Genomic DNA, 12,989 nt, shown 5'->3' on the forward strand with positions numbered 1-12,989 from the left:
ATGATGGCCAAAGGCCCTTTCTAGCAAGTTCTCCAAACTCAAACATACGCCCGCACACTTTCATGAGCTCAAAAGTCCCATACTCGTTTATTTCGCTGGTCGTCCAGCCAGTGTGTCGATGTCGGCAGGCTTAGCCGGAGCCTGAGGTCTGCCAGAAAGCGTGTCTACTGTCTCCTTGAGAGCCATCCAGAACTCATGCTTGGGGCGGCGGCGGTGCCACTCGGTCTCCCTCTTCTCTACAGTCTCCATCGGAGAGAACATTAACTTGCTGCCCTTGATTCCAATAACACTGATTGACATGGAGTCGTCCTCGATCTCATCTGTGTCCAGACCAGCAAAGCTCTCAAGATGTTGCATAGCCTTGATGGCGAATCTGACAGCCCTGACACGGTCCATGGGTGACGGGATTGTACCTTGCTGGAAGTGACCAGGTACACCGTGACGAGACTCGAACTTGCCCTTGCCGGCCTCCGCGATCATTTGAGCGATCATCTGGACGGAGTAGGTTTTGGACGCCTTCTCGTTGACCAAGATCACCTTACCAGACCTGCTGATACCCTTGTCCTTGGTAAAGACGTCGCGGAGGTGGTCGATATCGCGGTCGAGCATCTTGAGGTTGATGCCGTCTTCGGGAGTGTATACGGCTAATGCTCCGATACTGAGACCGGCGACAGTTGCGATGTAGCCCGACTCACCACCTTGAGTCTCGATGACGAAGACACGGCGACGCGACGCTGATGCTGATTGGCGGCAGGCATCGGAGTATTGGATAAGCGCGTTCAGGCAAGTATCCGAACCGATAGAGTACTCTGTTCCTGGGACATTGTTCGAGATGGTGGCAGGGAGGATGACCATGGGAATCTTGAACGACTTGTAGTACTCCCGTGCTTTCCTCAGTTCCGAAACAGCTGTGAATGCTTCGAAGCCACCAACAACGAACAACGCCTGAATGTTGTACTTCTTGAAGACGAACGCAACAGTCTCGAGATCCTCACTAGGGAGTCCACGGTTCGTTCCGATCTCGGATCCACCCTTAGATGCCCAGGTCTCAGCATCAATCCACTTGATGTCTCGCACCGCACCTACGGGCTCATCAGAGTGGTGGCGGATTATGCCAGGGAAACCGTTGTGGAGCGCAACTGGTGTGTGGCCACGAGCAAGGCAGTGCGCAACAGCAGCTCGGGTCGCTGCGTTCATGCCTCCGGCTGGAGCACCGACGTGGATAATACCGACACGCATGCGCTTGTTCTCTGGTAATAGAAGATCTGGCTGGTCTTGTGCTGTAGTAATCTGATACGCTTGATATTGTTGCTCGAACTCGGTATCGCGGAGCTGCATGGCCCTGTGGAAGTCCTTGTTCTCGATAGCTACAGCGACCTCCTTGGTCTGCGCGACAGCTTCAAGGAGTGGTCGTCGGACGATCTTATTCTCTTGCATGCAGATAACCGGGCTGGGGGTGTCGGGAGTGGCTTCCAACACTGCCTTGACAGCTTCAGCGCCCTGGAGTGTCGCAAGCATACGGTCGTAAGCGCATGGTGTACCTCCACGCTGAACGTGCCCAAGGGTCGTCACTCGTGTGTCAAGTCCTGCTTCATTTGCAAGAATATCCTTAACTTGTTGTGAAGTGACCTTGTTTAAGTTGCGATCGATGGCTCCCTCGGCAACAACGACGATAGTCTTTCTCTTGCCCATTTCTCTCTGCTTCTTGATCTGTTTGCACATCTGTTCCGGCCAACCTTCGCTTGGTGGGTTCTCAGGTGTAAAAACAAAGTCGGCGCCTGTTGCGACACCAGCGCTGAGTGCGAGCCAGCCACAGTGTCGGCCCATAACTTCGATGACGAAAGCACGCTGGTGGCTGACAGCAGTGGTGTCGACCGAGTCGATAGCTTCGCAGATACGGCCGAGCGAGGTGTAGCAGCCGATGGTAGCGTCGGTCATGGAAAGGTCGTTGTCAATAGAGCCAACCAGTCCGACAATGTTTAGGTGCCTGAAGGGCTCGACCTGCTCGTGTGTGAGCTGCTTCTCTTGCACCAGCTCAGTCAGCAGTTCCGGCCACTCAGCACGGAACTTGTCGGCACCTGTGAGGGAACCGTCACCACCACAGATTATCAGAGCATCGATACCCTTGATGATCATGTTCTTCGCAGCCGTCCTGCGGCCTTCTCGCTTCATGAATTCCATGCATCGTGCTGTGCCAATGAGCGTGCCGCCCTCAGATAGGAAGCCTCTGACGTCTTCCCAGTGCATCTCCTTGATCATGTCTCCGCCCTTGACCAGGCCGTCGTAACCCTCATATATAGCGAAGGCCTCGCAGTTGTTGTGAATGGCCATGCGCACTACAGCGCGTACTGCTCCGTTCATGCCGGGCGCATCTCCTCCGCTCGTCATGACTCCAATGCGCCTCTTCTTGCCCTCGAGGGGCGGTGGGATCTCGGTGGGCGCCATAATATAAAATCGGATGTTCTTGGATAGGGTATCAGGCGGGATGGAAGGTGTAGGTTAATGTTGAGCTGGTGAATGTGGAGGCTGGAGTTATTCGCAGCTGAATGCGAAGGTCCGAAAAGATATTTGGCCGTGGGTCAGTATGAGGTCAATGTGGATTCACCTGTCTAGTTTGAAAGTTAAGACGCCGAGAAGAAGCGGGTCCCTGTGTGTTGGGAAGTTTCAATGGTCGATGGTGGTTGGAGGGGTAGCTTTGCCGAGTCCTGAGTGTTCGTTTGTGAGTCTCAGAAGTAATGCGATTTAGTTGATTATTAGTTGGATCTTGCGGGGTGTTTCTGTATCAAAGGCGACAGTTGTACGTATTACTCAAACTGGAGATAAGGTGATGAGGTCGGGACCATTGGGTCGCCCATATGACGTGGGAGCTCCAAAAGAAAAGAGCTCCCCGGCCCGCCAAGTGGGGTCACACCACTCGCCGATCCTCAACGCGAGCCTGAAAGGATCGCCTACCACGGCCGCCGGCACGTTCCTAGAATCGAACGACTTCCAAGGTTCTTTGTTGCCTCAATCTGCAAGAGATGCATGCCAACAACAGTCAAGATGACGAGACATAGTCTGCGCCACGGTTACTGTACGGTTACTGTATATTGTTTGCCTTGGCTATCACCCCACGCGGCCTCTTGGGGTACAGATGATCCGGGATTACAATGATTTATTCGTGTCACTCCATGTCAAACCAAACATGTCCAGTCGCTGCGCAAATGCTCAATCGCCTTGTGCTCGCAAACTCAAGCATTTCCCAGCCCATGTCGAGACTATAATGTCAAATCCAAAGACTCCAACATATGAACATCTATCGTTACTACTCAAACTCTAGAAAGCACCGACTTCCTGACCCTCCCGCGCCAGCGTCTCGAACACCCTCGGTGGCAACTTGTACTTGATCAACCCGGCAAAGACCATGAGGTCCTTCGCCTTCTGCAGCAGCTGATCCGCAAGTACCTTGCGCATTCTGTCTTCGAACTGTCCGGACAGAAGACGCTCACGATGTCGCGAGCAGCAACCAATGCACCAGAGAAGTACGTTGCCGATATTGCGTGAGATCTCTTGTGGGTAAGAGTTGAAGCTGTTGGCGGTAGCGCGAATATCGCTGACGTTGCCTCCAGCAGATAGAGGAAGGATACGAAGGTTTTCGATTTGCTGCATGATTTGTTAGTGCATGATCGTGAAAGACAGAGATAGAAAAACTTACGCCGAGTGCTGCCATATAGTCGCCGGCCTCGATGACCTTCTTTGCGTTGTTGAGTTGGAACAGTATGCCAACTGTATCACGGTTCATTTGCGATACCCTCCTCCACCACAGACTGTTCTGATCGTACAATGCAAGAACCTTTTGGGCGAGCTCGACGGGATCATCTGTTCCAAGCATGCTCAAGCTCGACGAGGTCAGGTCAGTTCGTTGCTGCTGCTGCTGCTGCTGTTGTTGTGACTCTGCGGGCGTCAGCCGTGGCTTCAACGGCTCCAGACGAAGTGGCTCTTGACCGAGCTCTACAGAGAGTGCTTCGGCAAGTGCGCGGTTTAGGATCGTTACGACGCTGTCATACTCGCCGGCAAGGTGGCAGAGTAAGATGGCATCGTTGATGCGTCCATTGTCGTCTGCCATCCTCGCAGCTTCGCTAGTGATGGTATTCAACAAGCCCATCTCGCCGTCCAGTCTGAGCAACGGCGCACGTTCCTGGATGAGACCGGGCGTCGTCTCGCCATTTGACTTGACATCACCCAGTAATGTAGAGAACTCTCGCGTCTCAAGGACAAGTTCACGAAGCGCTTCATGGCAAAGCTCTGCCTGTTGTCGGCCTGCTTCACCTGGTAGATCCGCATTCATGCAGATCAGAACCAAGTAGTCAGCTGCAGCATCAGCTCGTGCGGCACGGAAGTCACTGGTGTAGTGGCCGATCACGCGCCCGAAGTTGAGCTGTGGTTGCTGTCGCGTAGTGAAGGTCATAATCTCTCCACCTGCAGTCGTCCAATCTGACACACGCAGCAAGCCGTAGTAGTCTAGAGCGACAGCAAAATGAACTGCAGAAACATAGTTGTGGGTGTAGAGGTAGTTGATGGCTGGCTCGAATAGACCAGCAAGCGTGGCGAGATAGAAGTAGATTCCATAGCCGCCTGCAGACTCAGCTTCGTCGTTCATGAAATGGCGCTGACCAATATCCTTGATGGTCGTTCGCAATTCTTCCAGGCCGAAGATTTCGCCGGCGTTCTCTTCGGCGCGGTTACCTTCACGGGCCAGATTAAACTGCAGCCATACCCAGTCGTCCATGTTCTCTTTGATTGGCGCCAGATTGCGTTGGCTCATGTCACATCGACCAACGATCTTGTAGCAGGCCATTCGGTAAGGGTCCTCCGGCGTCTTCAAGCGAGTTCTCTGGGCATGCGTATGGGCGACCTTCTGTTGCGTATCTGGGTTCAGCCTTCGCTCCGGATCGGTGGCATACTGAGTTATCGCTGCCTGGAAGTTTCTATCGGTGTTCTGGAAGAAGTTTCTCTTCTCTCGTACATATTCAGCAGCCTCAGTAAGGAGACCACCTCTGAGGAGGAAGAATATGATAATCCAGGGGAACTCATCGCCGGCTTCACCTATCCTCTGGAACAGCTCACTGTCGGCACCGAGCTCCTTGAATGCAGACTTCGCTCGTACGAAGCCTCGGATCTTGTTGAGCATGGAGGGAACTCCACCAACAAGCGCCTCTGCAGGGTTTCTCCGCAGAACATCTTCCACTTGTTCCAGGAACTTGCTTTCCAAGAACTTTCGAGAACCATCAAGTATACGTTTGCGCATGCGTACGCTGGCAGCAGAGTTTGGTTGTTCGTCCAGGTAGTCTTTGGCGAAACTACGCTCCTTCGGCTGGTTAGAGCTGGGGTTGGAAGCCTCCAGTTCGATCTTCTCGCCAGTAATGGATATAAGCGCTCCGTATGCGTTTGTGAAGTGGTCTGAGTACTCGGTGCCCGCAGCCTTCTCCACATCTGAGAATGCATGAAGTACTGAGAATGAGCTCTCACGTAGCCTGGACTCGTTGAGCTTCTTGACCTCGTCCATGAATTTCTCTTGCTTGTCACGAGCGTATCGATCCTGAGGAGCAGCTTGTCCGCCCATGACAGATTTGTCGGTGGAATCGCGCCCACCAAGAACACTTTGAGAGGCGCCGAGGACAGGCGGTCCAGCAGCAGATGCTCCAAAGGTCGATCTTCCATTGACAGATGCACCGCCGTTAGGGCCCATAGAACGACCCTTGCGCCCTGTTGCGCGTCCAAAAGCTCCGCGAGCTGTGCTGCCAAATGCACCGCTTTGGGATGCCGCCATGTCTTCGCTCTGTCGGCCAAGTCCGAAATGTTCGTAGATCCTCTGCCTCTGCTTGTCCCATTCGATCTGAACGTTGTCCTCGAGGAAGGTATCAAAGTCGCGTTTGGATTGCTCCAGTCCTTCTTGGATAAGTGCCAGGGTTGATTGTGAATGCAGATTCGAGATGTAGCCGTCCACGTCGTTATCAAAGAGGTTCTGTGCCTGGCCGGGTGCAGCGAGACCGGCCTGCGAGGAGAATTGGGTGAGGTCGCGGAGGGTGCTGCCCATCTTCACGCCAGAGGCAGAAAGCAGGTAGTGTCTAGAAGCAATCAGCACAAAGAAACATATCACGTTCAAGGCCAACTTACGCAGCGCGATCCTGGGAGCGGTCCTGGACCTGGTCTGCTGAGGGACCACCAGCACCCAGGTTGCGCACTTTCCGTGCGATGTCTCCCAGTCCCAACTGCAAGGACGGTAGTTCGTCGAAATTGTTCCCGCCATTTTCGCCAGCATTGCGCTTGCGCCCTCGCTCGAGCAGATGGTCGAAGTGGGCTGAGCGACCAGTGCCAGCGTTTGTCTGAGACAAAGACACGCCCTGTTGTTGTTGTTGTTGTTGTTGTTGTTGTTGTTGCTGCTGCTGCTGCTGCTGTTGTTGTTGGGGTTGCTGCTGGATTGAGGTAGCGCCAAAGAGGGAGGATTGGCCAAGGCCGCTCGTTTGTTGCGTATTGTTGGTCGTCGATTGCGATGCCGGATTGTTGAACAGTCCGCCGAAGCTGCTCGGTTGCGCTTGCGTTTGCGGCTGTGAGGTCGATCCGGCGCCAGCGAACAGTGAGGGTGTCGTGGTCGCTGTCGACTTTGCTCCACCCAAGCCACTGAAAAGTCCGCCTCCTAAGCCTCCAGTGCTTGGTGCTTGTGTCGTACCGGGTTGCGCATTCGAAGTACCTCCACCCACGTTGCCAAACAAGCTCGATGTGGTACCGCCTGATCCGCCTGTTGCTGTTCCAAACAGTCCTCCACCGGATGCGCCAGTAGAGGCGGGCTGAGAGCCTCCAAGATTGCCGAAAAGCGACATGGTGGTTGTACTGGGCGGTGTTGTTGATGGTGCCGAAAACAAACCTGGAGAAACGAGATCGCGTTGTTCAAGCTTGAGAGCTCGGACCGCTGTAATCCCTGTCTTTCAGGTACGCGTCGACGTGAAAGAACTGGTACAATTTGATATTCGCCCAGGCAGTTCCCCAATGTGACTGGGTCGAAACTCGTTTCTCGTTGTTTGCAAACTTGGATCTCAAAAGCATAAAGATGGAGTTTATCGTTTGACGAGAGGGTGGCACAACCGGCGAATCTAACTATTCAACAATGAGCCCAACGGGAATGGGTGCATGGCCGAATGATATTAAAACTTGTGTGCTAGATGATAGCGACACGACAAACGACAACAATGATGCTCAGACTTCGTCATGCGGTGTAAACCAGATCCCTTCTCACGATCTACTAGCAAACGACTCACGGAATGTAGTCTTCAAAAGCGAACATTTATCGCAGTAACCTCAAGACACTTCCTTCACATTCAGGCGTGATACTAATTCAGAGATATGGCCGAACCTCTACCTTACCAACCAATATTCGTTCCCACTACAGAGCCGTGGAGACATCCACCAGCCCAATACATTCGCGGACATGCCCTTCTACCCAATGGATGGTATCAAGACAATCGAAAATTGCGACATCCAAAAACGTTTAAAGCTTTCGTCTGGCCGAAAGACGGTAGGAATGGTTCCAAGTTGGGCCGAATGAAAGACATTCTCAAAGGCGAAGGCCCCGACATCTTCGTCGGCTGTGCGGCTGATGCAAGAGATTTTATGGCCAAGCGTCCATCGCGATCCCAGTGGTCCAAGCATGTCCATCTGGACGAAGGCCCCTTCAAGCTCGCCTTCAATCCTACCAAGTTCGCGCCTTGGACAGAGGGAGGTATACTGTCAGATGGGCGTTCACGCGATATGGCCTACGACTTCCGCACGAGAAAGCACGTGAAGTGGCATGCCGGTATGTGGTCGGACGCGGTTTGGCAGCCAGATCCATACACGAACAGAAAATGGAACATCTTCCCCGAAGCTCTACGAACGGCGCATGGTGGCTGGTGGCAGGACAATCAACACCGACCACATGTTCTGGGCGGTCCATTTGACAATGAGTTCGGCGCTGGTGTCTCCTTAACCTAGCCTTGTGGAGAAGCCTTTTCACATGCAGCCTTCGTGGAACGCTTCCCATATAGTTTGAAAAGATTCAGTCGTATCAACGACCTGTTTACTTCGTCTTGCAGCAGGCGTCAGTGCCGAGTTATCGAGGAGTTTTCCGCATCTGGCACACGATGTTCCTTTCACAGTCCTGTACGCAGCAATCATATCCTGTTGAAATTAGCACACAGTCCAACCATTCCTATAACACGAGAAGTCATGTACGTACCAACAGATACCTCAAATCATCAGCATTTGGCCGTGATGCCATACATCTTGTAATGGCCAGAAAGGGCTCCGTTGTCCCCAAGCACTCGACGTTGAGTTTGTGCTGTCCGTTTGCTTCGCGCTCGATGCCAATGCGGAATTTCAGCATGAGAGAACCGGATACGAACCGCGTCTGTCATGTTTGTGAGCAAAGCAATTCTCCAGACGATGCGATTGCCATACAGATATGCTCCGATTATCATCGTGTGCCTCCACTTTTAGATTTGGGTGCGCCTTGCAAAACTCTACCACGATTCGAGATATATCCTCATCGGTGAGGGTGGCACCGACAGCCTCTGAACTCTCACCACCTTTGCTCTCTGACGACTCCTTCGCTTTCCGCGCTCTTTCTACCCATCCATGAGACGGTATTGAGACGCTCTCCGACAAATCCGCATTTGCGCCGAAGCTTTCCTTGACGTGTTCCAACGTGCTCTGCATTTCGGAGTCCTTCCATTGCTTTGTAAGCCCATCTAGGTTGTTCTGAGAACCCTTCACACCCTCGACATATAGTTTAAAAGTCGTGGAACTTGGAGGGCGGTGGAAAGGCTCGATGATGCGTGGGATAGCTAAGCGCATGTCGTTGATCTGTGGCACATCAGTATAAACCCAGGGAAGGCGTCACATAACCCTCACCTGCGCCTGAAGCTGCTCCAGCTGTGCGAGTGCTGCTGTGCATTGCGCTTCGTCCCAGCCGGCGCCGGGTTGCGCTGCGGCTTCAGGAGCACCCATAAGATGATGTCAATGAAAACAAACAAACAAAAAACTACAAGCGATAATGCGAAGACGATCCAAGAACAAGAGCTGTATAGTAATATGATGTGGTAATGTGAATGTTCGAGGCCTGCTGTGAGTGAAGTTGGAAGAGCGACCCATAGACGCTTGACGATCGGAGGGTCCACCCAGCGCTCCTTCCCCACTCGCCGAACGCGCTTTCGCGTGATCACGGTCTGAACAAAGCCCACCATACCTGAGCACTTCACAGTGCAAGATGGTGAATCATAGCACATGCAAACGTGGTCATGAACTCTAGGCAGATTGATTAAATCTCTTATCAAGGAAAGGCTGTATGTTGCGAAGATATATAACATTTGACTATGCTTGAATAAATCCGTTGCGCCTAAGGTTGATATACAATACAATCACAGGCTCCTCTACAACTTAGCCTTCTCCTTGACGACGCTCTCTTGAGGGCCGATGAGCGGGTCATACACATTCATTCCCAGAGTGTCGTGGGGTACAGTAGCAGTGTGCATGCTGAGTCCTCGTGTGTCAAGCATAGAAGGGTTCAGGTCTGCAATGCTTGAGGCACCAATCAGGCGCATGTTCATCTCCATCTCATCCTTCAACAGCTGCATAGCCCGGTCGACACCTGGGAGACCGTATGCAGACATGGCGTAAAGGAACGGCCTGCCAATACCTACACCTTTGGCGCCCAGTGCGACGGCCTTGATGATATCTGTAGCACGTCTGACACCGCCATCGATGTAAACTTCGATGCGGTCTTGCCAGCCGCGCGCGCGAAGAACAGGCATAACCTCTGCGAGCACTTCGACACCTGAGCGAGCGAAATCGAGCTGACGACCACCATGGTTCGAAAGAACAACACCTTCGACGCCAACTTCAACGGCACGAATGACATCCTCAACACACTGCACACCCTTGAGAATAATGGGCATCTTGGTGATGCTCCTGAACCACGGGATATCTTTCCAGCTAAGGCTCGGGTCAATGAAGGACGAGATGGCTCGTGCGGCGCCTTGACTACGGTCAACATTGTCTCCACCGGTGCTCTGGACGTTGCTGCCGACATCGTCGAACTTGCTCCGCATGTCTTTCTCGCGACGACCGAGCTGTGGTGCATCAACGGTAATGAAGAGACCCTTGCAGCCGCGTTTCTCGGCGTGCTGCACGATTCGCTTTGTGACCTCACGATCCTTGTTGACGTACAGCTGCAGCCATTGGACCTGACCGTCTTTTGCCTCATCCATGATCTCGTCGAATGAGCAGGATGCCAGTGTTGGTATCATTTGGATAACATTGTGCTTGTGTGCGCCGCGCGTGAGCACGACCTCGCCCTCTGGATTGCCGAGCTTGCCTAACGCTGTCGCGGTGACATAGAAGGGTATATCGCATTTGCTGCCGAGCATCGTGGTGGACATGTCAACTTTCTCGACGTCGATGAGTACGCGTGGCCGAAACCAGATCTTGTGGAATGCGCTGTGGTTTTCTCGTAACGTCTAGCAAAAGTCAGCTCAAGTTAGGGGCGGTGATTCTAGGAGTAGACGCACAATCTCATCGTCTGCACCACTGGAGTAGTATGCCCATGCCGTCTTCTTCATGACCTTGCGCGCGACCGCTTCAAAGTCCATCAAGTTGTAGCATTGCTCCAGGATGGGCATGCGCTCAATGCGCTTCTGCCTCTCTTCCTCATCGGGATCGATCTCCTTGGCCTCTTCCTTGACTGTGTTCATGTCCACCTCACCCAGGTGCTTGGATTTGTCGAGGTACTTGTCGAGGGTGTCGGGCGGGTGGATGGGCTCGAATGCCTCAGTACTGTCCTTGCCAGCATACTTGAGGATAATCTTTTGACCTCCGGGATGTTCAGGCAGAAATTCGGTAACATCGTAGGCGCGGCCGTGGACAATGACCCAGCATGATTCGGCGTTGTTGTGCTCAGCGACCTGCTCACCGGTGAGCTTCACCTTTTGGGTATCGTTGCTGTCGTGGTTCATCGTCGCGGTGTTGTACTGGGCGCAGAATGTTGAAGGGTCGGTAATCAAGTCGCGAAGATAGGCCAGGAAATATATGGAGCCGATCTAGGTTATTTCCAGGCACTAAGAGCTTGGGCGGGCGGAAGGGCCAGGTTGGTGACGGCAGCGAGTTTGGGGTGATAGCTCGGTACATTCATCCCCGCGGGCATCGGATGCTGGTCGCGGAGCGGCATTTGAGAGCTAGCACCACAGAGCTCGGGGCGAGCTGGATATCGGACCTGTCGCATTCGGTATCCCGCATCGATGCTCGATAGTCGACATTTTCCTAGAGATATATCGTCGACCCCAAGGAACGTTAGGGTTTGCTTCAGGGCAGGTAACGAAGTTTTCGTCGCTACCTATCAGTCGCGTGGAAGACTCCGCGCTGCTCCGAAACGCGGGGAAGGGACGACACCTGTCTGGGCATGACGTGCATTGTTGACCTACCCAACACACATCAACATGGCGCGTCGAACCCTGGATGGCAATCAGCCTCGAGGAATGCCATCACGATGGGCGTCCACCTTTCCATCTTCGATGCGTACCTCCCGCATCTGATTCACATTGGCTTAAGGCGTCTGTCACATGGCCTCCCTTAGCCAAGAGAATCGGTGCAAGCGCCAAACACGCTGGACTGTCATTCGGTCACTCATCTCCTGCCTAATATTCTCAGACACGCTCTACGTCAATCCTCTGCGTCTTCCCACAGTTGCCGGCGACACGTCTTGACTGCACGCCATGCAACTTGTCCTACGTCCGCCTACCACGCATTCCCTTTCTTCCTGGCCCCGAGGCACCGCGCATACCTGAGCCGACCCCACAACATCCGTCTCCCGCCCCACCCCTGCACCGCCGACCATCGACGTATACAGACACCCTTGACGTGTGACGGAAATTCGCCGCCATGTCCAACAGCCTGGAAGCAAAGATCGTGGTCCTCGGCAGCCAAGGCGTTGGCAAGACTTCACTCGTCCACCGATATGTGAAGAACGCCTTTACACCTCCTACAACACAGTCGACCGTCGGCGCATCCTTCTTGACCAAGAGGGTTGTGGACATCGACACTTCTACCGTGGTTCGGTTACAGATATGGGATACAGCAGGTCAAGAACGCTTCCGGTCTATTTCGAAGCTATACTACAGAGGTATGCCAATATCTTCCTCACTTCTGATACATCCTCGTAGTCTACTATGTTGGTTCTTGCAGTATCCAACTCTTCTGTAGGTGCAAACGCTGCTGTACTATGTTACGACATCACCGATCCGTATTCGTTCGACGAGATGGGCCGCTGGTTCAAGGAACTCAAAACGAACCTCGGAGAAGACGTGATTCTCCATGTTGTGGGAACAAAGTCAGATGTCGTAGCCGAAGACCCTACCAAGCGAAAAGTACCCTTTGAGCGCTGCATCGAATACGTCGCCGAGAATCTCTACCCTACGCAGAACGGACAGTCACACAGTACTCAGACGAGCGGCTGGGGCTCTGTGCCGGCCGCTTTCCACACCGGTGGCATGGCATCACCACAGAGTAATCGATCGAGCGGCTTCTGGGGACAAGACTTGGGCTGGGATTGTTGTCATGAGATCAGCGCCAAAGATGGTGAAGGTGTAGACGAAGTCTTCCGTGTCATCACCCGCAAGTTGGTCGAACAGCAACAGAAGAAGCTCGAAGAGGAACAGCGCCAGTATGCTATGGCTGGAGTTACACCGGCCATGGACAACAACGGTAATGTGGCTGGATACTTCGATTACCCCGGTGCTGGCAATGGCAGCTTCCGCTTAGGTACAGGCGACAAGAGGCGGAGTTGGCTAGGTTTTCCCACCACACCCGGCATCCCTGTACACCAGCAAGATTGGGAAGAAGACATCAACCGGGTGCAGAAGAGTAAGAGTGGGAGATGTTGTTAACATCAGCTCTGGACTTGGTCGCCCGTTTGTGTCTCCAAT

At 53.3% G+C, this 12,989-nt stretch overlaps 6 protein-coding genes across 6 annotated transcripts; 2 read left to right on the plus strand and 4 right to left on the minus strand.

The window, feature by feature from the left end:
• Positions 1-87: 87 nt before the first annotated feature.
• Positions 88-2,445, minus strand: ALTATR162_LOCUS1395 (uncharacterized protein; the record flags this gene model as incomplete). The annotated part of the gene is made up of 1 exon (XM_043308991.1): positions 88-2,445. The coding sequence occupies one exon, from the start codon at positions 2,443-2,445 to the stop codon at positions 88-90; it is 2,358 nt and encodes a 785-aa protein (XP_043164926.1).
• An 870-nt stretch (positions 2,446-3,315) lies between these two features.
• Positions 3,316-6,860, minus strand: ALTATR162_LOCUS1396 (uncharacterized protein; the record flags this gene model as incomplete). The annotated part of the gene is made up of 3 exons (XM_043308992.1): positions 3,316-3,642; positions 3,695-6,107; positions 6,157-6,860. The coding sequence occupies 3 exons, from the start codon at positions 6,858-6,860 to the stop codon at positions 3,316-3,318; spliced, it is 3,444 nt and encodes a 1,147-aa protein (XP_043164927.1).
• A 520-nt stretch (positions 6,861-7,380) lies between these two features.
• Positions 7,381-8,007, plus strand: ALTATR162_LOCUS1397 (uncharacterized protein; the record flags this gene model as incomplete). The annotated part of the gene is made up of 1 exon (XM_043308993.1): positions 7,381-8,007. One exon carries the CDS (start codon positions 7,381-7,383, stop codon positions 8,005-8,007), a length of 627 nt encoding a protein of 208 aa, XP_043164928.1.
• An 18-nt stretch (positions 8,008-8,025) lies between these two features.
• ALTATR162_LOCUS1398 (uncharacterized protein) lies at positions 8,026-9,021 on the minus strand (the record flags this gene model as incomplete). The annotated part of the gene is made up of 4 exons (XM_043308994.1): positions 8,026-8,193; positions 8,252-8,422; positions 8,473-8,877; positions 8,926-9,021. The coding sequence occupies 4 exons, from the start codon at positions 9,019-9,021 to the stop codon at positions 8,026-8,028; spliced, it is 840 nt and encodes a 279-aa protein (XP_043164929.1).
• A 422-nt stretch (positions 9,022-9,443) lies between these two features.
• On the minus strand, positions 9,444-11,024 carry ALTATR162_LOCUS1399 (uncharacterized protein; the record flags this gene model as incomplete). The annotated part of the gene is made up of 2 exons (XM_043308995.1): positions 9,444-10,529; positions 10,581-11,024. The coding sequence occupies 2 exons, from the start codon at positions 11,022-11,024 to the stop codon at positions 9,444-9,446; spliced, it is 1,530 nt and encodes a 509-aa protein (XP_043164930.1).
• A 922-nt stretch (positions 11,025-11,946) lies between these two features.
• Positions 11,947-12,950, plus strand: ALTATR162_LOCUS1400 (uncharacterized protein; the record flags this gene model as incomplete). The annotated part of the gene is made up of 2 exons (XM_043308996.1): positions 11,947-12,187; positions 12,250-12,950. 2 exons carry the CDS (start codon positions 11,947-11,949, stop codon positions 12,948-12,950), a joined length of 942 nt encoding a protein of 313 aa, XP_043164931.1.
• Positions 12,951-12,989: the final 39 nt, after the last annotated feature.

This window comes from Alternaria atra (genome assembly GCF_907166805.1).
Source record: "Alternaria atra isolate CS162 genome assembly, contig: 21, whole genome shotgun sequence".
In the NCBI taxonomy this organism is placed as follows: domain Eukaryota; kingdom Fungi; phylum Ascomycota; class Dothideomycetes; order Pleosporales; family Pleosporaceae; genus Alternaria; species Alternaria atra.